Source organism: Protopterus annectens, chromosome 5.part0, assembly GCF_019279795.1.
Source record: "Protopterus annectens isolate FY-2018-M chromosome 5.part0, PAN1.0, whole genome shotgun sequence".
NCBI lineage: Eukaryota > Metazoa > Chordata > Ceratodontiformes > Protopteridae > Protopterus > Protopterus annectens.
Genome location: NC_056735.1, coordinates 1,387,506,334 through 1,387,530,278, shown reverse-complemented (window position 1 = coordinate 1,387,530,278; position 23,945 = coordinate 1,387,506,334). Strand labels below are relative to the sequence as shown.

Sequence of the window (23,945 nt, the reverse complement as noted above, 5' to 3'; positions counted from 1 at the left end):
ACACTGATAATCCAGAGGGAAGCTGAATGTAAGAAAATACCATTGTTGTTGTTGGGTCTTGAAGCAGAGAAAGCATTTGACAGAGTAAGCTGGGGCTTTATTAGGAGGGCAATGGAAGCATTTGCATTTCTTGAAAAAATTATAAGGTTAATTAGGAGGATATATGAGGGATTGGAGGCAAAAACTAAAAGTGGATGGGGTCCTTTCTGATAATCTCTGCTTGAACAGAGGAACCAGGCAGGGGTGTCTTCTTTCCCCTTGTTATTTGCATTACATGTAGAACCACTGGCAAAGAAAATAAGGGACTCAGAAATTCAAGGATATAATTGGTATGGTAGCCAAGAAAAATTGTCTCTATTTGCAGATGATATTATTTTATACCTGACAAAACCAGGAAGACACATTACAGTATTGTGGACCACTCTGAGACGGTTTCATATCTTTTATGGATACAGAATTAATGAAGCTAAAACAAAGGCAATAGCGGTAAATTATGTACCCACACACTAATTGGTTCAGCAATATCCTTATTTATGGGGACATAATAAAATGAAGTATTTAGGAGTATAGATTAAAAATGATTCTGGTGTGGCAGCTAAGTATATGTAGGAAGAGACTAAACAAAAGATAATACAATAACTGAGAAAATTGAAGCGTTATTAATGGATATGTATAGTAAGATACAATCAGTCAAAATGTTTTAGTCCCTTTAGTCTTATACACAGGTCAGGTATATTTTTATCAACCACAGGAGAAGTTGTGGACAGTAATTAATAAAGAGCTGAAGGACTTTATCTGTGATGGTAAGATGGCAAGTGTCAAGTGGGATAAGCTGATTCTTCCAGTAGAACAGGGTGGATTGGGATTATCCAATTTGAAGGGGTATTTCAGAGCTATACAGTTAAGACTCCTATACACAGTACAAGCAGAAAACTATAACTCAGAGTGGAAAAGGATGATGGTGAAACGGGGGAAGTTCAAGAAACAAGGAGAGATTGGGATTTTGGATGCAGGCCTTTAAGGAGAATAGCAATAATCATACAGGATAGTAGATCCATTAAATAGCACAAAGTATTCAAATAACTGAGCCAACACAGAAATGGAGAAAGGAGATTCTGCCAATAGGGATGACTGCAATTAAGGATATATATATACAAGAGGCAAGAGGGGGGTGGAATTCATTGGAGAAGAGTGGCAATGGAACCAAGGTATTGGGAGCAAATAACTAGAGGGGGAAAGATGATCGAATGGAAAGATGCCAAGAATTTGTTTGGACTGCAGGTTAGAAATTGTCTTCCCTATGAAGGATTGATATCAGAGTATAGGCAAAGAGAAAGAAATGGGGGTCCTAAACGAAAGACCAGCACTGGTAGAGTTTTTAGTAGAATTTAGAACAGAAGCTGGCATTAAAAAGGGAATAATTAGTGAAGCATATAAAATATTGCATGATAACTATGAGACTCTATCAGAGGAGGTTAGAAAGGATTGGGAAGAGAGACTGGATAAGTAATTCACAAAGAAACAATGGGTGGATGTATGTATGTCTCCCAAATATGCAATAAAATCTAGAAGATTTAGAATTTTTGCTTGGAAGTGTTTACATAGATATTTTTATACCCCAAGTAAACTCCAGATAATTGTTCCTCAAGTAAATAGCAAATGTTGGTGTGACAGGGAAGAAAGAGGTAACTGGGAACATACTTTCTGGGAGTGCAGTGAGTTGGAGGACTTTCAGGATTCCCTGTGGGATGTACTGTTGGAGATGCTGGGTGTCAGATTGGTGTGAGGAGGGAGATGATGTTTCTGAGTTATGATACAGAATCGGAATTGCCGAGACATGGTAAGGCCTTGATGTCTCTATTTAAGGGGGCTGCCAAAAAAAAAGCAATTACTAGAAAATGGAAATCAAAATCTAAACCAACTATATAGAAGTAGTGAATATAGTAAGAGAGATAAAACAACTGCAATTGAGATATTTAGAAAAAAGTAAGAGCAAACTATATAGGAAAAAATGTGAAATGTGGGAACAATACATACAAGTGAGGAATGAGGTTTAAAAGAAGGCAGGACTTAAATGAGGTATGTAAAATTTGACTGAAAATGATTGGGTAGATTATAAGTAATATATAATGTCTGCAATTGGGAGTGTGCAAGCACGGTTTGTGATATAATATGCTTGTAACTAGGATTGTGTCTGTGAGGTTTGTTAATTTATATAAATGTATGATTGCTTATGTCGTAAGTGATGGTTTAATAAACATGTTTTTTGTCTAAAAAAGGGGCAGGAATTGAATAATTTATGTAATGTTGCTTAGGTTATATGATATACAGCAATATGCGAGAAGCATAATGTTTGTTAATTTTAACTTGTTAATACAGTTTGATTATGTTTATATAAATGTAAATGTGCCTATTTTCACAAGTGATAATTCAATAAAGGTGTTAAAAAAATTAACTAGTCTTTTGGAATCAGGCCAGTCTTACACCAGAGTAAGTCACTTACACAGAGAGCAGATCTTTTAGAATTTGACAATATATATATACTTACAGAAAGGAAGTCTACACCTCCAAATAATCACAGTTACTCCAAATCAGTGGCTGTGCCACAGTCATTACCTATTCTAAAGTTAAAGATAATCATCTTAAAGCACATTTCAAATGTACCAGATATGAAAAACAACTTGTATGTTTTCAGTAAACATAAATAAACAACATTTTGCAATGCTATATTTAAAGCAAAAAAAAAATGACAACATAACATCTAAATCAAAGCTAATAACTAAAGATATGTAGAGTAGCCCCAAAGAACAATCAAATCAAATACAGGTGTAGTACTTTTGTTCTTTAAATCTGATTAAGTTCTAATTAAATAACAAAAGTGATCAACCTATACTTTTGTGATTGTTCTTTGGGACTACTCTACGTATTTTATTAATTATTTTTAAAGTATTAAAACACTAAGACTTCTGGGCTGTGGGCAGTTACTTGTACAACTACTGACTTTCCACAGTTTTAAACTTAATTTCTTACTTTACTAAGTCAACAAACTGCTTATTAATTCCATTTTAAAAGTTAATCACATTGTATCTCACAGACTGACAGAAAATGTCACTCAGAACACACTATCTAGACCTCTCATAATTAATTGCTTTCATCTGCAGACTGCTTATCATCAGCCAAAAGCAGGTGCTAGTGAAGAAAACCCATCTACTTACTTTGCAAATATAAGAAAGCGATACTTTTTCATGTTTTCATACTTTTTTTTAACAAACAGGCTAAAGGTGTAAATGGATTACTGCATCAGCATTCTTTTTTTTTTTTGCCTTATCTGAGCAAGCCCTGGTGTACAGAGGCTGTTTAGATTTTATTTTCCCATAGAATAAGCATTTTATGTGAAAATAAGGCATTTAGAATAGTGCCTCGGTGATCTCTACTTTTATGCCTTTCCAGGCACACAGCTGTGAAGGACATAAAATGTTGTTGCTGTTCGGGGTGCACCGTGTAGAGCATTTCTGTTCTTTTGTTTTAAAAGTTGATTGCAGTGCGGGGAAAAAGAAAGAAAAAAGTTAGCAGAACAGGCATTTGCATAAGAGGAATATTTAATGAATAACTGCATTAATCCATTAAATAATACCTTTGTTGGGATACTGACTTCACATTTTAATTTACTGAATGATTACTTTGACTACTGCTGCCCACAGAACCATGTCATCATGCAGCTAGGTGTGACAGTGTCACAGCCTGGATGTATGAGAGTGGTATGCAGTACATATGCTAAAATACTTTTATTTTGCTTCTTCTTTTATTTATTAAGTTTATGTATTTATTTATTTTTGCTTTAAGAGGACTTCAGGAAGTGAACAGATGTTATTCATCAAGCCCACTCTCTTCTGACTTTACAATGTAAGTTGGAGGTTTATTCTAAAAATGACCTTACAGCACAGTTTCAGACTTTATTTTTTACTTTACTTTTTATTTTCACTGAATTACTTGCCAGTGCCACTTTATAATTTAATTACATTATATTTTGCAGATTCACAAAAAAGGCCACTCAGAACACATTGTCCCCAGACGTTTGATAATTAATTGCTTGCACTTGCAGGCTCTTTCCTTCCATTCAAAAGCAGGAGCTAGTAGGAAAAAAAGACAACTAGTACTTTGCCAATTCAAAAATCAACTACCAATTTTCATCTCTATCATCGTTTTCTCCTCTTTAAATTTTTTTATTCTTAAAAAATTGTCTACATCTTAAACTAAAACATTAATCTAGCCAGCTACCTCCATAAATATGGGTAAGTCACTTTTTAATTCTATATATAATGTGATCAGTACATATTTACATCACCCCAGCAGCCAAAGAGTACATTATATTAACTTGCTTCTTTCCAGCCTTGTTATTGTGTAAAGTCAAGACACACTACAGCTAATAAAGAGTATTTTTATTTTAATTATCACTAGCATGTTATATTACATTGTTTCATATTATATTTCATTACATTATTACACAGTTACATTTATACCAATTTCCTGCTTCAGTGATGCTCTGTAATGTGCATCAGTGTCACTTCTTAAAATATTCTAAACTTTATATCTTTGTGTGATAGTTCCCATTTATTCCATTTTAATGAATATCATTAGTTTTGCACATCTATCTTTGGAATTTGTTTAAACATTGTTGCATTGTACATTTACAATTTCTTGGAGCTTTTCTCTCTGGACCTTTACTAAAAATGGGCAATGTACCCAATTGGACTTTTCTGATAAACAAAAGCAAGTAAATAAATAGATAATATTCAACCACCACTGATAAGACTGTCCTCAAACTCACATTTAAAATATTTCGGACTGCATATGATAGCACTCTAATTTACACTCAGAACAAAGTAACATGCAATTTACATCAGGAAATGTTTATGCAAATATTAACAGAAACAAGTTGTTTTACATATAATTGTTTCTTTAGTCCATTCAGTAGTATTCTAAACATAACAAATTTGGTTTTATACTTCACAGTTCTCCTCCAAGTTTAACAGTCAATAAATTGTATTTTTTATTCACTTCTTACTGCAGAGTGGCAATTCACAAGTCAAAACGACACAGGTTCATAGGTTCATAGATTAGTACTAAAATAACTGTCCTTGCAAGCCATTTTAAGCCTAGCCATTTATCCCTTGTGAGACTCAAACCCTGCACCTTTTGCTTGCAAGGCAAAGACCTTAACCATTAGGCCACCCTCCCAACCCATTCCCTCCCTCTAGTGGGACTAAAGCTTTATGGTTCTCCCAACTGTTCACTAAATTCATTTCACTGCTATCCATCTTGACCATAAGGATCTTCTAATACTGACCTCTTGTTCAAGTCCAAGGAACTTCTGATTCTTCTGTATCAGCTCCGCTTTTTTTTTCTGTTGCTCAACCATTTTCTTTTGGGATAATAGAAATGTTTTCCCTGGAAATGTCCATTTCAGCCTGCTGTCTTGCACTTTGTTGACCAAACCTTTTAATTTCCACCATGGCCTATTTTACTTCTAAAGATATCTTCAATACTCCTTGAATAAATACTCTCAAGACAGCTGGATATTGCAACTGGAATCTCACAACAGCCTCTATATACTCCCTGATAGCAGAGATAAGTGTGCTTCTCTTTTGTCTGGTACACATAGAGTAATAAGTTTCCAAAAACAATCTTGTATTTCCAATTTTTAACACTTTTTCCTTGTCACAATTCTGTCAGGAGCAGGTTTATTAATATTGGCCTCAGCTGCTTTCTGATAGCTAGATTTAAAGCATATAACATGATATGCCCTCTCAATTAAAAAAAATCTTGTTGTGGTGCAAGAATCCAGTTATTTGCATTTTCATAAAATTAATACAGTATACTTCTTTCAGTTTATCTGTTATAGCAGAACATCTTATATTTTCGCTGCATGCTGTTTTCCATCTGTTTTTGAAACATTTCTTAAGAAGCCTCATGTTCAGACAGTCTTTGATAATTTCAGTCTCTGATTTTGTTGTTTTATCAGCTCATCTAAAAGCTTTTTGAAGCTTCTTCTGTTTTTTTCCCCCAGTCTTTTGTCATTTGACTTTATATATTCCATCAGTGTCCCACAAACACTTATCAGTGCCTTTGGTTTTCCATTTCTTCTAAATTATTGGAAACTATCTACTGTACTAAAACTGCAACTTGAAATTAATTTTGCTTAACAGCTGTGAGGTTCTTCCCAGCCAGAACATTTTCTTCTTCTCCTTCCTTTATGAACACATTTCCCTTATCTTTCACAAATTTCTTTTTTGTTGGCATCCAAATAGTGTAATCATGAACCAAATAACTGATATATTTTATTGGTTTTATCAACAATTTCACACAAAAGAAAACAAGGAAGATGTGGAAAATAAAAGACCAAAATCTGATTTTATTAAAACAAAATAAAAAATTTTCAAATCCACCACTCATCACATTTGCCTTCTTTAAGCTTTTTTGATACTTTTAAAGTAATTATCAAACATTTCAGCCAAATCATAATGGTCACATACTGTCTTGTGATTAAATACCAAAGGTCCAGCAGTGTGATTAGCACATCTTTGAATGCATGTAATTGATAAATAATAGTCTATTAATAGGTAATTTTGCCAGCCTCTGCTCATATAAGGTGTGACGCCCATGCCCTGGCCAGCAATAAAGAAGCTTCAATCCTCACCACTAACACCAGTGCAGGGCATCTCATATATGAGGAAAGGATAACAAATACACACAGTAAAGTGAAATTTCCTTTAAGAGTACACAGAGATCACAGTCAGTCCGGGGTGGTCGCTACACTGCTCTCCAGGTCCCCAATAAGACTCCCCACTGGTACAGCTATAGGGTAAAGATCTCAGCATAGTGGGCAAGCTAAAACCTCCAGCACCCTATCTGTCCAATCAGTAATTCGTGTCCCTGCCCAAGTAGCTGACACACATACACACAGACACACACACACACACACACACACACACACACACACACACACACACACACACACACACTTTGAGAATAGTTTATACAACTGCACAGACACTCCTGGGGAAGGCTGTCACAGGTTTTCCAGCTGTACCACTTTTCCCCCAACTATATGGCAGTATCAGCTGACACCACCCACTAATATTTATCAGCTACTCAAAGGCTCTTAAAAGGGTGTCCAATTCTTACTGCACAATATTATTATCCAATTGGTAAGTGTGACTAAACAGTCAAGGCTTATTAGAGTGACTTGGTAAAGGATCACTATATACATGCAATGTATTCTAGAGCCTAAATTATTTCTACACAAAACAGCCACAGTTAAAAGGGTTTAAAATATTTAATAATAAATAATTAACACAAGACAATACTTTTTACTACACAGTGCTAGTCAAGAGTTCAGAGATCACAGAGAAATACTTAATATAATTCAGTAGTACAGTTCTGATATCACAGAAAAACGGTTAGTCTAATCTTTCTAGTTTCTAGCTATTTCTAAGAGAAAACACAAATCTAAGATAAACTTACACATAGAGCAAAGGCAAAGTGCTGATGAGTTGGATGGTCAAGACAAAAATGCTTAATGCTCTCTGATTCTCTCTGTTTTTAAAATCGCATTCCTTGTTAACATTACATCATTCTTCACACTTCCCTGGGTTCCCAGGCTAACAGAAACTACATTTACATTCTTCACCTCTGGGCAGAAACCACAGCAATAAAGGACATTTATGCATGTAAATTCTGGACATTAACTCTGGCCTTTATACAAGAGCAAGAATTCCTTCATCTACACTGGCTGGAGCCGTGTTCACATCAAAGGGTTACAATATGCTTTACTTGGTCAGTACAGTGCACTGTTGTTACATTTTTTTCAGTTCCACATGTAACACTATTTTTACCATTTAAGACAAACCTGTGGTTTACATTAGTATTTACAGATGACAGAATTATCTCCAAAATTCTATCTGGCTAGGCTGGCAGCCTTCACCCATCTTCACCCAATCTTCACATAAGGATTTATGTATAATACTCTGATTAATCCTCCTGGGATTGTGCTGCATTATTTTTGTTCATAAAAAGTATGTGCTTCCTACAGAACCTGAAAAACACACCTCAGGTAGTATTTATAAAGAGCCCAACTGTGAACAGTATGGCTGTGGCAAAAAGAGTCCTTTAATGAGAGTACAAAAAACAGTGATTCAAAGAAACATTAGCTGCAATGAGGAAAGAACTCATTATCTGCTAATTTGTATCTGTCTGAATTGCTCTAAATGAAATAAGATGATCAACAAGCTTATTAATAAAAGCTCTTTTTATTAATAAGCTTGTCAATCACCTTATTTCATTAAGACAGATATATTTACCTATTACTGTGATTTTTACATTTTGCACACTATTCCATGGGCCTTGTACATAAACTGCAAATAATTTCCCAGCATTTCTTCCCACTTTGCATTTTAAAAGACAAAATCCAATTTTAAGATTTTATTAAATTCTCAATATTCTGAAATTAATCTCACTGTAATCATTGTAACTGTTGAGAAGTACAGCAACAAATGCAAATAATACATCAAAACAGATAAGCTACATGAAGGACTGAAGAAGTGGCTGATGAGGTTGAAGCCTACTGCCAATACCGTGGGTATAATTCATAAAGATTACCATGAGGTGTACCTTTTGCAATTCAGAGACAGCCTTAACATGGTGCTCTGGAATGAAGTATGCACCCTACAGTGGGCTGTCTCTTTGTCCGTACTAGATAATAATGAAGCAATCTGGGGAAGGCATATGCTAATTAGACATGTATTCTCTCCCCTGAGCTACTTCCAGGAAGGTAGCCATTTAGATTAACATGGCTGTTGCTCCCATGCCACAGTAGAGCCCACAGCCAAAAGGCCACAATGTGTATGTGTGTGATTATGTGTCAATGTGTTTGCCTACAAGACAGCATGGGGGGGTAGTGAGGGTGTGTATGTGTGTGTGTGTGTGTGTGTGTGTGTGTGTGTGTGTGTGTGTGTGTGTGTGTGTGTGTGTGTGTGTGTGTGTGTGTGTGTGTGTGTGTGTGTGTTATATAAATGCTTGTGTGAATGTGGGCTGGAGTGCCTGCCATACCGCCACACACCCTTAGACTAATAAGTATAGTCTACAACACTGGGTAGTGGGACTGCTAGCTTCCAGGAACAACTGTACTACAGGGATGGGGGGGACTGTAGCTACCAAGGATTACTCTATTAACACTCATGCCTTAATGGCACTTAATCACTATGGAGACTGGGGAGTGGAGGGGGACATTAGCCACCGGGGATACTCACAATGGAGTGCTGTAAAGGCACATTCAATAAAAGGTATGTAAAAAGCACTTGATACCAAAGGCTGTTCATAGGAAACAATAAATAGAGAAATAAAATAAAATAATTAAGAGGGAAAAACACTTGTGCCATAACAGCACTTAATTGCTAGAGGCATCAGGGGTGGGGGGAACAGTAGCCATAACACTCATGTCTTAACAGCACTTAATCACTACAGGGGAATGGGGTTTTGGGGGGGGGGGGTCACTGGCTACCAGAGATACTCATGGAGTGCCCTAAAAGTAAATGAAAAACAAAAGGTATTGAGAATCATTTGATACCAGGGACTTTTCATATGAAAAATAAGTAAATAAATAATGAAGAAGGGGGGAAAAGGGGATTTGAACTCTGCACCACTGATAGAGGAATCCTCTGTATTAGACTGCTGCATTAACTGATAAGTTAGTGCAGCAGGTATTTTTTTTAAATATATTGACAATCTCAGACATTATGCAATGCCTGCAACATCTCGTGCTGAACAAGAAGGAGGAATGGGACACATCAGACATGCCTCTCAATCTCCTAAGCTTGTGCCCTAGCATGGAACTGCTGAAGGATATGAAGTGTAAAACTTGAACATCAAGCATTAAAGACTGAACTGCAATCATCAGTGAATTACCAGGGTGGGGAAAAAGAATCATCATGGAAGATCTGACAACAGGGACAGGTATGAGATAGGGGATGTGTGTGCTTTACTGTATGCATGTGTGTCCAAGAGTTATTGGGGGGGGGGGGTGCCACTGCTTTCACGATGCAGTCATTAACACAGATACCTACCATAGGAAGTGCTGATATGCACTTTGTGGTAAGTAATACATTTCAGACACAAGCAAATTGGCCCATAATGAGATCACTCCTCACTGCAACTAATTTGTCTCTGAATCGTAAAATAACGCATTGTGGGTGCAGGGTGATCTTAATGAATCCTTGGCTATTTCTATTAGTGAATACAAGTTGTAAAGCATTTCTTCTCAGAGCTGTAATAATCTGGGTAAAGTTTATAACTGAAATAAGATCTACAAATTCAGAGTTGTGATTGTCAGGACAAATGCTGGAACACTAGACTATATTAGGGAATTTAAAATCACTCAGGAGCACAGTGGGAATATCACTCAAATAATTTGCAAGTATATCCAAAAGGCTAGTCTACTGTTTACAATTCATGCTTGGTGTATAATAACAAGCTATTAACCTTAATTTAGAGATGCTGGCCTTTATGTCACTCTCTAGCATTTCAGTCTCCAGGTCTACCTAAATAAATAATCTAAGACTTCTTATAACACAGGAATATAAAAATATTGCAATAGGCCCCCTTTCATCCTTACTACAGTTTGAAGCCAGAGAAATTTGAAAGCATTAGAAAAATATATACATAAGGCATTACATACCTCAGAAATTACAATACTACAGTCACCTTTAACAATGAGTGCTTTCCAGCTCATCAACTTTATTTACTAAAATACAACCACTGGTACAATAAACTTTTACAAAGTTATTAGATTCACAGGAACACGAATGCCTTGAAAGATCAACAGAATATTTGCTACAAAACTTTCAATATTAACGTTTGTTTTAGCTGTCAGGAATTTTCTTCTTTTAAGAACATTCCACTATCCATATCAGCTTCTTCCCAAGATGTTACCATTTTCTATGGGGTTACTGTTAAATGATTGTAACTTTATGAACTCACGATAAAAAAGTTTTAGTAATTTTGTGATAGCAAAATTTCACTCCACATTAAATTCACATTATTAGCTCTACATGTCAGGAACTTTATGAACCATGCCTATCCTGTCTATGGTTAAGGGGATGTGGCTTATGTCATCTTATTGCAGCCTCCGCTCTGCATCTCTTTTTATGACAGTTTTTCATCAGAATCTGCTTCTGTGGAAATGAGCATGTACTTTTACAGCAGTTTAGAGACTAGGAGCTATGTGTTTGTATCTCTGTGGTGTTGCCTGTACAGTACTGATGTTCAAAATATTAAATTTAATGTGTCTTTAAAACTCAACTAGTTAAATCTTTCAAACAAAACATTTTGCTGGTAGGAGAGGATGTTCTCCAACTAAAACATCCAACCTATTCATTTTTAAACACCTTTTATTAAATTATCACTTAAGACATAGGTTTACATGCATTAATGGAAAATAAAACAAACCGTACTAACATTTTTCATCTAAATGCATAATACATTCCATATATATTCTTTCTTTACAATGGCTTTCATCTAGTCCAACATTGCATAAATTGCCAATTCCTGCCTTCCATTAAACCTCACTCATACTCCCGAACATTATTTTGCATGCATTGTTCATGAAAATTCTGTTTATTTCTATGTAGTTCACTCCTTTTCTTTTGTAAACATACAATTTCCTGTTCTTTTACAATATTCAATACTTCAAATACAGTTAGTTTAAATTCTGATTAACATTTTCTAGTAAATGCCTTTTTGGTAATGGGCAAAATAAAATACAATAAGGCATTACTATATCTTGGCAATTCAGATTCTGTGTGTTCCATTTCAAAAGAATTATTTCCTTAGTTACAGCCATTTGCTTCCCCAATGTTTCTGATGGGGTATTCTATGGGGAATTTTTTAAATCTGCCAGCTCATTACACTTCCAAAAAAACATGTTCCCAGATACTTTTCTTCCCCATCACACCACCATTTGCCATTACCTGACAAAACATTATTTGATGTCTGCTAGGGTATAAAAATACATACGCAAACACTTCCAAGCAAAATCCTAAACCTTATTGGACTTTGTTGCATACCTGGAAGCCATGCATATGCCCTCCTATTGTCCCCTTGTAAACTGCTTTTCCAGTCTCTTTTCCCAATTTCTTCTCACCTCCTCTGATTGATTCTTACAGTTATCATGCAGTATGCTCTATGGCTGCTAATTATCTCTTTTTTTTTTTAACAGCAGCTTCTATTCTAAATTTGACTAAAAACTCTACCAGCGTAGGTCTTTCAGTCAGGACTCCCCTGTCCATCTCTCTTTGTTCATACTCCGATATCAATTCCTGGTAAGGAAGACTGTTTCTATCCTGCAATTCAAACTTCTTTTTGGCCTATTTCCATTCTAATAAATTTCCATCTGTAGTTATTTGCTCGCAATACCTTGGTTCCTTTGCCAGTTTTCTCCAGTAAATTTCAGATACTGCTTGTCTATTTTCAGTAATCCAACTCAGAGCCATCCCTATTAGCAAAATCTCTTTTCTCCATTCCTATTTTGGCTTAGTTATTAGAATATTTTCTGCAACTTTATGAATATAATATTATGTATGATTGTTATTTTTTCTGAGGATCTTCATCCAAAATCCCACTCTCTCCTTATTTGTTAAACTCTCCCCTTCATCATCATCATCATCATCCCTTTCCACTTAGAATTATAAGTTTCTGTTTGTATTATGTATATGAGCATAAAGTTAACTGGGTAGTCCTAAACCACCTTGTTCTACTGGGAAGATCAACTGGTCCCACTTAATTCTTACTCTCTTCACCACCCTGATAAATTCCTTCAACTCTTTATTAATTATTGTCCACAACCTCTCACTGGTTGATAAAAATATGTCTGACCTGTATATAATACTAAAGGGATTAAAAATATTTTCACTTCTTGAATCTTACTATCCATATTCATAAACAAATGTTTCTAATTTCTCAGTTTTTGTATTTTCTTTTTGTTAGTTTCTTCCCACAGAACATTTTAAAAGCCTTTAAATTATCACTGAAGACATAGGTAAAGATAAATGAGCAGAAAAGAAAACAAACCATTTTAACATTTTTCCGTTTAAATACAATATGCATCACATGTACTTTCTTTGCAACTACCAACAGTCCGTTACAAAAAATGCTGAATTCCTGCCTTCCCTTAAACCTCACTCCTTCTCCTCCTCCTGAACATTATTATGCACATATTGTTCCACAATTTTCATTAACTTCTATGTAATTTGCTCCCTCCCTTTTCTAAATACCCCTCTTTCAGTTCTTTTACATCTTTTATAATATTCAGTACCTCAAATACAGTTGGTGTAGACTTTGATTTCCATTTTCTAGTAATTGTTTTTTTTTTTGGCAGCCAACAGAATTAAACATAATAAGGTATTACTATGTCTAGGCAATTCAGATCCACTATCCCAGCTCAAAATAATCAATTCCTTACTTACAGGTATTTGCTCACGCAATATTTCTGATAAGAGTCATCTGTAGGAATTTTTTTTAAAACTGCCACGTCATTACACACCCAAAACATATGTTCCCAGTTATCTCTTTCTTCTCCATCACACTTCCAACACTTGCAGTATACCTAAGGAAAAATTCTTTGAAGTTTGCTTGGGGTATAAAAATACCTATACAAACAATTCCAAGTGAAGATCCTAAACCTATTGGCCTTGGTTGCATATTTGGGAGCCATGCAGGTGTCTTTACATTGTTTTCTTGTAAATTGCTTTTCCAAGCTCTCTTACCAATCTTCTAACCTCCTCTGATTGATTCTTATAGTTATTATGCAATATTTTATGTCTGTTTCTAATTATCCTTTTTAATACCTGCTTTTGTTCTAGATACAACTAAAAACTCTACCAAAGCAGGTATTTCACTTAAAATTCTCAACCCCTTTTTTATTGCTTGTACTCTGAGATCAAACCCTGGTACGGAAGGCAGTCTCTAGGTTGCACTTCAAATGTCTTCTTGGCCTCATCCTTCTCTGTTACTTTTCCTCCTTGGGTTATTTGGTCCAAGTATCTTGGTTCCTTTAACAGGTTTCTCCAGTAAATTCCAGCCCAGGAAAGTTTCCTTTCTCAATTCTCATATTGGCTTAGTTCGTTATATACTTTCTGTAACTTTACAAATACAATATTCCATAAGGTTGTTATTTTCCTTCTTAAGGATCTGCATCCCAAATCACCGCCCCCTCTGTTTCTTGAACTTCCCTCTTGCTTTACTTTGAAATACAACATTCTGCTTATTTTATGTATATGAGCCTTAAAAGTGTTGCTGTAAAATATCCCTTCAAATCAGGTAAAGCTAAACTACTTTGTTCTACTGGTAGGATCAGCTTATCCCACTTAACTTTTGCCCTCTCTTCCTCCCAGATAAATTCCTTCAATTTTTGTATTAATTATTGTCCACAACCTCTCCTTGGGTTGATAAAAATATGCCAGACCCACATACAAGACTAAAGGGACTAAAAACATGTTCACTGCTTGTTTTATACTATCCATATCGATAAATAAGAGTTTCTAGTTTCTCAGTTTGTTTAGTCTCTTCTCACATATACTTAGCTGCCACAACAGAAGATGTCTTAATCCATACTCCTAAATACTTCATCATATCATGTCCCCAAAAATATGGGTATTACTGAACCAATTCGTGTGGGGGTACATAATTTACAGCTATAGCCTTTGTTTAGCTTCATTAATTTTATATCCTGAAAACACCTGAAACTGCTCAAAATGTTCCACAACACCAATGTCTTTTTCTGGATTTATCAGGTGCAAAATAATATTATCTGCAAATAAAGCAAACTTTTCTTGATTACCATACCAATTATATCCTTGTATTTCATTGCCAATGGTTCCAAGCATAAAGCAAATAACAAAGGGGAAAGAAGACACCCTTGCCTGGATCCTCTGTTCCATCACAGCTTACCGGAGTGGAACACTTTCACTTTGATTCTTGCCTCCTTCTTCAGATATCCTTTTAATTAACCTTATTACTGTATCAGTTAATGCAAATGCTTTCAATGCCCTATTCACAAAATCCCAGCTTACTCTGTACAATGATTTCTCTGCATCAATACCCACCAACAACAAAGGTATTTTCTTATATTCTTCTTCTTCCCTCTGGATCATCACTGTTCTGGTAATGCTACCATATCTTTGGCTCCCCTACATGAAACCGCACTGATCCATATCTATCAATTTATGATTCAGCAAACGCTACTGAGCAGCACCATATATTTGTGAATCAACTCTAGTGTTACTGGATTACTAGTTTACAGAGTGGCATTGCTCTGTTTTGTAAGTTTGAACACCTTTGCCATTATTTCAGTTAGTATAGACATAACCACTTTATAATCATGGTTTAAAATTGAAATTAGTCTATACGAAGCTGGGTCTGAAGGGTCTTTTGTCATCTTTAGGTAACACAGTCACCACAGCTTTCTTCCAAGATGGTGATGTTGCCCCTCCTTTTAAAATACTGTTAAACAAAATCTTCCAACTATCATTTTCTTCCTCCTAATTTATAAACTTCCACAGGAATACCATCTGTTCTTGAAGACTTTCCTGAAAATTGCTTAGACATTACTATTTTTATCTTGTCACCTCCTATTTTAACTGTTAGTTGTTGACCCTCATCAACCTCTAACCTTGGCATAATTAAGTCTTCCATAATTACTTTCATTTGTACTCTTTCTTGATTTCCACATTTCCTTGCTTTATACAAATTTTCATAAAATTTCAGGAATATCTCAAAACTGCTTTAGGATCTATGGTTATTTTTCTTGTTACAGATTTTCTAAGTTTGGTGACAACCCTTTTAATATTCTGTTGGCTAAGTCATTGTGCTAAACGTTTTTGTGCTCTGGAGTTATCAAAAAATAGTTGTTTAACTGCAATCTTTCTAAACTCATGCATATTATCCAGATACTCCCTTATTTTCTTTAGCCCTCTGCGTTTGCTCCTCCTCTTGTTCTGTATGTTCTCCTTATTCTGCAGTACTTTAACCTTTGTCAACCCCTATATGTAATTTCTATTATTTCTTAACCATACTTCCTTCTGCTTTATTTCAACTTATTTTTAAACTCTTTTTTTCATTTTATCCTAGTCAATAGCTTTAATTTCTGAAGAGTTTTCTATCTTCCCTAATAACTCTTGAATAATTTCTACTACCCATTACTTAAATTCCTCTCTTTTTAACATCCTGCATTTTTCTCTTAGTTTTTATTGGTGCATTATCAGAAATAGTTATTGGATATGTGTTGAAGCTTTTAATTAAATGCACATGTTCCTGTGAAATATAACTTATATGTAGTCTAGCTCAGTTATTGTAACTTGGGGAATAATATGTAAATTCAGTCACAGTTTCTACTACTGAATTCACATTTTCCATACCAGATATTTTCATAAATTTCTTCAGAAATGTAGTGTCTTTTGTTATATTGTCCCTTTTAGATCCCCCTGATACATCCTCACTATTGCAAGTCAAATTCCAGTTCCCACCCATAAATAATATTCCCAGCTGAAAGTTGATTATTTCTCCCAAAAAATTTCTTAAGCTCCATAATAGCAGCTTTGGTGGAATTCAAATACATGTAATCCTCCTCCCTTGCCAATAACCCGTTACTACCACAAATCTACTATTGTTGTCTTTTTTCCCTCATCTATGACTACTGGAGCCCCTCTAGCAATTATTATAATTACTCCCCTTTTCCTCTTTTCCTGATATTCTGCTGAATATTCTTTCTGAAATATTTTCTTTGCAAAATTCACATGGTCATTTCTTTCCAAATGTGTCTTCTGCATTTCTTAATATAATTCAATACTTATTCCTTTCTATCTACACCAGTAAGGCCATTCATGTTCCAGGATAATATGGACTACATAGCTATCATGATAAAAAGTTATTGTTCCCATCTATTATACATGACAGCTTCTCTGAATTTGTATTTCCAGATTTTGTGTTACATGCATACATCAATGTTCTTCAGGCTCATCATTTGTACAGTTGTTTCTTCTCATCTCTGTTTGCACATATTTTTTTTTTGTTTTAATGAAAACCCACACACAAAGAACAAAATACAAAACACTTGCATCCACTATTAACTTGGAGCAACCAAAAATATGTACATCTTCAAAACATGAATTTTATCCCTCCAGAAAGGAAAAAAAAAACTGCAGTAAATTGATGGCTGCAGCCACAGGCATTATCTAACCTAAAATTAAGGTTATCCATGCTAAAGCACATGCTACAACCTGTGCTTTGAGAAAACATTGACTTTTAGCCTTGAGAAAAGGTGCACTGGCTATCTTTAAATAAAAGTAAATTGTACACTTTTCTATTAGCTGCATGAAAGTATTAAAACTGCTAGGAAGGTTGTTCCTCTTGTTCACTTCCCATAATTTCATACTTAATTTTTTTCACCGAACTGCTTTTGCATTACCCTCAGCAAAGAATACTCAGAATTCCCAAGCTTAACTGCTTGCAGCTGTAGACAGCGTGTGTCCATTAAAACGGACTCAGGAATGAGTCTTTGTAAATTTCACTCACAAAAAAAAATTGCACAGCTTCCCTCAGCTTAAGACATCTTGACTCCACTGAACATTTGCCAGTGGAAAACAAACAAATATCTCCGCAGTTGTAAGACGCTTGGCTTTTGATGGCTTTCATAATTTTGTCTTACTTTTAAAGGCTACATTCTTACAAAAAACACCTGTAGTAATCTAGACATTCACCCTTGTAAAATAAAACAAGAAAATATCCTAACTCCACACATAATATAATTAGTGCATTTTTACACCTCACCCCCACACTAGCAGACCGAGGTCACAGCAGTTGAACATTAAACTTATTTTCATCCAGCTTTTTTTCTCTTGTTATACTGTAAAAACATAATTTCCTTACAACTAAAAAAATACTTGCTTACTTTGATATCTGTCACTGAAAAGACTCCCCCTACATTTAAATACCCCTTATTACACACTACACAAAATTATTTTACTGTCTAGAACATGCAGTTTATATCCATGAAATGTTTTATACAAATACTAATAAGAACAAAAATTGTTTCCTTACAGTTAGTTTCCCCCTTTTAGTGTCCTTCTAAACATTAATGATATAAAGTGGGGTATATGCTTTACAGTCCACCCGCATGTTTAACAAAATCAACAAAAGTCCAGTGCTTTACAGACACTTTTTCTTGCAAAATCATATTTCACAAATATGTGAAGATGCTTTATAATCTTCCATTTATTCACTAATTTCAGAGTTGATGGTCTTCTTCTTGCTCACCTCCATCTCCCAACAACAGACTGGTTCAAGTCCAGGGTACTGCTGATTCTTCTTGTCAACTCCTTGATTTTTTTGTGTCTCAAGCAATTTCCTTTGGAACATTGGAAAAGGTTTCACTGGCAAAGTCCCTCTATGAACATTACATTCAGAGAAATGAAAAGCAGGATCTCCTTCTGCTAGCTGACTCACTTTCTGTTGGACATTTTTTTATTTTTTCCTTAGCCTATTCTATGTTAAAAATTGACTTTGATCCTTCATGAAGAACTAGTCTGAAGACAACTGGATGCAGCAGTTTCAATCTCAACATTCCTTGATTGCTGGGATAAAATTGCTTCTCTTTTGCCTGGTGTACAGTGAATAATAATTTTTTTCAAACACTCTGCTGGCTCCAATTTTTCATACTTTACCATTCTGCCACAATTTTGTCAGGATCAAGTCTTTCTGCTGGTTTGATTGCATCTTTACTAATATAAATCTTGGCTGCTTTCTCATGTTCAGGTTTGTAGCATACATTCGACGTGCCCTTTCAATTAACAAATGACATTTTATAAAATTAATGCAGTCTATTCCTTCCCTCTTCTCTGGTACAGCAGAAAATCTCATTCATTTCTGCATGCTCTGCCTTCTCACCTCATATTCAGTCAGCATTTTTTTCATGTCAACCTCTGATTTTTGCAGTTGTATTAGTTCATCTGAATGGCTAATTAAAGATTCTTCTATTTGTTTAGTCAAGTCTTTTGATGTTTGAATTGATATAGTCCATCAATGTTTCATTTATTTTAATCACGTCTGAGTACATTTGATTTATTTTTCCTCTAAATTACTGGAAGCCATCTGTTGAACAAAACCTGAAGCTTGAACTGCTTTTTGCTGAACAGCTGCAGAATCCGTCCCAGGCAGTGTTTTCGCTTCACCTTTTCTTGTTAATTTCCTTCAGGTTTTCCAAATTTCTTTTTTGCTGGCATCCAGACAGTGTATTTACTAGCCAGTAAGTGAATTTTAACAAAAAACATGTTCAATGGCACTCCTAAGTGAATTTTAATGAAAAACATTTTCAATGGCACTCCTAAGTGAATTTTAATGAAAAACATTTTCAATGTCACTCCTTTTTCTCAGTTTCTCTTTTCACACTGGGAGAGGTGAAGTTATGCTGTAGAACAATGTGCAGCCATATTGGAAGTCCTATCTTTATTAATTTTATACCCCAAAATTCTTGAAACTGTCTCAAAATATTCTACAATATCGAAATGATTTATCCAGTACTTCAATAATCAGCTTAGTTTCTGTTGTCATTTTAGGGGGATACAATATTTATCACCATGGGAGGAAATGGTTAACAAACCATATTGCTTGTCAAGGGTGGTCTGCACTTGTCCCCCCTAGGAGACCAAATAAATTGTCCTACCCCAGAGAGCCTTTCTACAGTTACCTCTTACTGACTCTTGTAGGTATTTATTGCTTGGTCATATTTGCATTAATAGTTCTAAAACCATGCTACATAAAAGGTATCAGATTTCATCTTAAAGCACACATGATGGCAAACACAACTGTATTGACATTTGACCTCTGTTTAATGCAGCTAAAGATATATGGCATATTATCTGCATATGTTTTATTTGTACTATAATCATTTTCATATTTCTCCAAATATCTCAACATTCAAGTAATACAGACAGAACTTCATAGTCTCATATAAAAGCTCACAGTGGTATGAAGAAAATCCTGCTGGCAGTACATGTCTTGCTTGAATGGTTCCTGAGATATAAGCTGTTTATACAACATTACAAAATTAATATTCACTGCTTTTACTCTGGCTTATACAATTCAGTTTAAAGCATCAAACTGAATGAATGCCAATTAATTTATCCCAAATAGTTTGCCATTTACAGATTTCTAGTAACGCTTATGGTTCTAGACATATTTATTTGAAATGTAAGGAGATAGCTTCTATTTTATTAGGGGTTCAAGCCACACCCATTGGAAGTTAAAAGTACAAAATCAAAAGAGTTGTACTGGAGGGAATGAATTCCAAACTGACAACACTTCCAACAAAGCAAAATATACACAAAGAAATCTAAAGGTGTTACTGCTCAATGTCAGGAATCTAAACAACAAGCTCCATTCCTTCCAAGCTCTCCTCACCATGGAGAATGCAGACAATGTTACAGAAACACGGTTTAAAGCCATAGGAAGTACCCCAGCAATGCAGGGCTTCAGTGCCTTCCACACATTTAGTCTAGGCACTGCACAGGCAGGTACCAAAGGTGGAGGTGTTTCAATCTACATCAACAACAAGCATACATCTAGGCTGATTAAATAGGATGACATGCTGGAAGTTCTCTGAATGCAGATTACCATGGGCAAAGTCCCATACCATATTCTAGCAAGCTACAGGTCACCTTCTATGTCCCATGAAACTCATACATCATACTTAGACCTATTGGAATCACTCACCATTCAACCAACTACCATATTTATGGGGGACTTTAATTATCCCTGTATAAAATTGGAATCCTACACGTCATCAAATTTGCATGAGCAAAGACATTCCTAAACTTTGTCAACATAAACACCCTGGAACAGACGGTGCATACGTTTACCATAGGAACAAACAGATTGGGCTGGTACTGACAAACATAGAATAACTCTACCCCCCACCCAGTGCTGTGTCCTCTCTGGCAAGGTCAGACCACAAAGCATTTTCTTCCAAAATAAAAATCAATTTTGTAACCCTGGTAAATCCTGTCACAGTTAGGAACTACTCCAAGGAAAACTACCTTTATTTAAGTGATAACCTGTCAAACTTTCAAGCCCCTTGAAACTCAGATAACACAGCAGCCTATGCAGATGCATTCACAGAAGCTCTACAGAATGCTGTCCCTACCCAAAGTAAGCCCAAAATCAACTTAAAAAAATAAACAACCCTTGTGGAATCCAAAATTAATCAGGTTGTACAACAAAATTAAAAAGAAAAAAGTCATAGCTAAAATTTGGAAGTATAACACCAAAATTTTTTTAAAAATCTCTCATTTAATTGAATAGACAACTAAGAGAACTAAATAAGTTCAACAAAGCAAATTTTGAGGGAAATGTAACATTCCAGGTCAAGAAAATCCCTAAGGCCTTCTTCAGCTATGTCAGAAACCTCTAAGTCAGAACACAACAATGTGCCATACTGCTAGTAAATACAGACACATTCAAAGAACTGGGAGATATAGCAGATCTTCTGGCTGACAAATTTGGCTCCAACTTTAACCCTCTCTCACCCACAGCCACCCCCCAGGAAATACCATCCAACATAACCAGTAGGGTGCAGGTCTTAAAGGAGCTATCTTAATGCCAAGAATACAGCTTTCATGGGCCTTAAAATACTCCAGGATGCCTCTCAGATAGCCTAAAATAAGAAATATCGGGGCCACTGGAATCCCTATTCAACCATGACCTCTGAACAAGCTTTGTGCCACACAAGTGAAGGACTGCAACAGTCATCCCTCTGGCACAAGGGTGGGCCATCAACTGATCCCAGGAACTAGAGACCCATTAGTCTGACTAGTCTCCTTTGCAAAATAGAAAGAATTATCTTGGAAATAATTAACAATGACATAGGAAACCTTCAGATACTCGACCCACCTAGTTTCTTTTCAACAAAGACTGGCCATGCTTACCGAACCAGGTGGACTTCTTTAAAAAGGTCAACAAGGCACTGGATAAGGGCAAAATAGTGCACGCTGCCTGCCTTATCCTAGCTAACGCATTTGATACAATACCCCACTCAGGCATTGTAAGCAACCTCATGGAATTAGGCATAAACTGTTATGTAACCCCCTGGATATCCAGATGGTTTAGAGATGGGTTAGGATTGGAGAGACCACCTCCACAAAGAGGCTGGTCACAAGTGGAGTCCCCCTATGGCTCTCTGCCAGATCCACTCCTATTTGGCTTCTATTTCTCAAAGTCAAAGCCAGTACCAAGGATCTCTGGCTTACCAAGTTCGCAGATGATTGCAAGTTGGGAACAATCATAGAAATCTTCCAAGATACTGACATTTTACAAGAAGGTCTAACCCAGATAAATGACTAGTGCCAAATTCATGTCATAAAGCTCAATGCCAAGAAATGCATAATAGTACCTTTTGGAAATATGGCCACCCCATTAAAATATCACACCAACAAAACACCCTCAAAAGTACACACAGGTATTTAGGGATTCATGTAGACAGTAACCTGACTTTCGACCAACATGTGTCTAAAGTAGTAAGGAAATCCTTTTGTGTCATTCAACTTACAAGTAAGGACATTGCCTATAGGTCAAGAGAAGTTATTGCACTACTATACTCAGCCCTCATATGATCCATCATTGAGTATAGCTCTCCCTTCTGTAGTTACCTGACCAAGCACATGCAACAACTGGAACAACCACAGAGGTTCCTCATAACAATAACATCAGGTATAAACACAATGTCCTATGCAGGTTGCTTTAAAGCCCTATCCTTACACTCTATTTTCTACAAACTGCTGACAGGTGATTTATGCCAGGCATACAAGGCACCTTGGATCCCATCCTGGTTTACCTTTTGCATATCAGCAAAATACACAGCATCAGAACTACTAGATACAAGGATGTAAACTTTGCTTGCAATTTAAATACAACACGTTGGAGGGTCAGGTATGTATCTCAAAGAATTCACATTTACTTGAATAGGTTTCTCATCCATGTGAAGCAGAGCCCTTCCCTAACCCTAGTTAAGTGTAACCTGGGAGAGTGGATGGGAAATTGGAAATTCACTCCTGGTCTGACAACTATGTAATCTATGATGGCCCGAAGCAAAAGTTAAATCATGTTCCACTAATATATACTCCTTAAAACAAGTTCTAAAGCAAAATAGCCATGGGATAAATTTGGGTTGCACTGCTTGGCTTATAAATACCCCAGTGGTCGTTAGCCTACTGTATAACTAAGAAAATATGAACAAATTAATATTATCTATAAATAAAGTAATTTTTTTCTTGATCATCATCCAAATTATATCCTTGAATTTCTTAGTCCCTTATTTTTTTTGCAAGTTAGGGGAAAGAGGAAACCCCTTCTGGTTCCTATGTTCAAACACAACTTATCAGTAAGGAAGACACCCACTTTAATTCTTGCCTCTTATCCTTCATATATCCACCTAATTAATCTTATTGTATCAGGGAATCAAATACTTAAGGTAATGCAAATACTTCTATTGTCCTGTTCATTAAATCCCAGCTGACTATGTTGAATGCTTTCTCTGCATAAAGATTCACCAAGAACAGCAATATTTTTTTTTACATTCTACTTTCCTCTGAATCATCATTGTTCTATTAATATTGTTAAATGTTTGCCTCCCCTCCACAAAATCACATTGATCCATATCTATAAATTTTGACAACACCTTTGTGATTTGTTTAGTATAGACATAAGTACTTCATTATTATGGATTAAAATTAAAATGGGTCTGTATGAAGCTGGGTCTGAAGGGTATTTACTCTCTGTGCGTTATACAGTTCCCATAGCTTTCTTCCAAGATATCGGTGCATCCTCTCTTATTAAAATAATATTAA

General features: G+C 35.7%; 1 protein-coding gene across 1 annotated transcript in view; it reads right to left on the bottom strand.

Moving 5' to 3' along the window:
• The window catches only part of ME3 (malic enzyme 3), a 1,533,849-nt gene that overhangs the window by 688,221 nt on the left and 821,683 nt on the right, over positions 1-23,945 (bottom strand). The window contains exons 8-9 of the mRNA XM_044071202.1: positions 22,016-22,023; positions 14,423-14,437 (exon numbers count right to left, since the gene is read on the bottom strand). Of these exons, the coding sequence (XP_043927137.1) occupies positions 14,423-14,437; positions 22,016-22,023 (23 nt within the window). The remainder of the gene's footprint in view (positions 1-14,422; positions 14,438-22,015; positions 22,024-23,945) is intronic.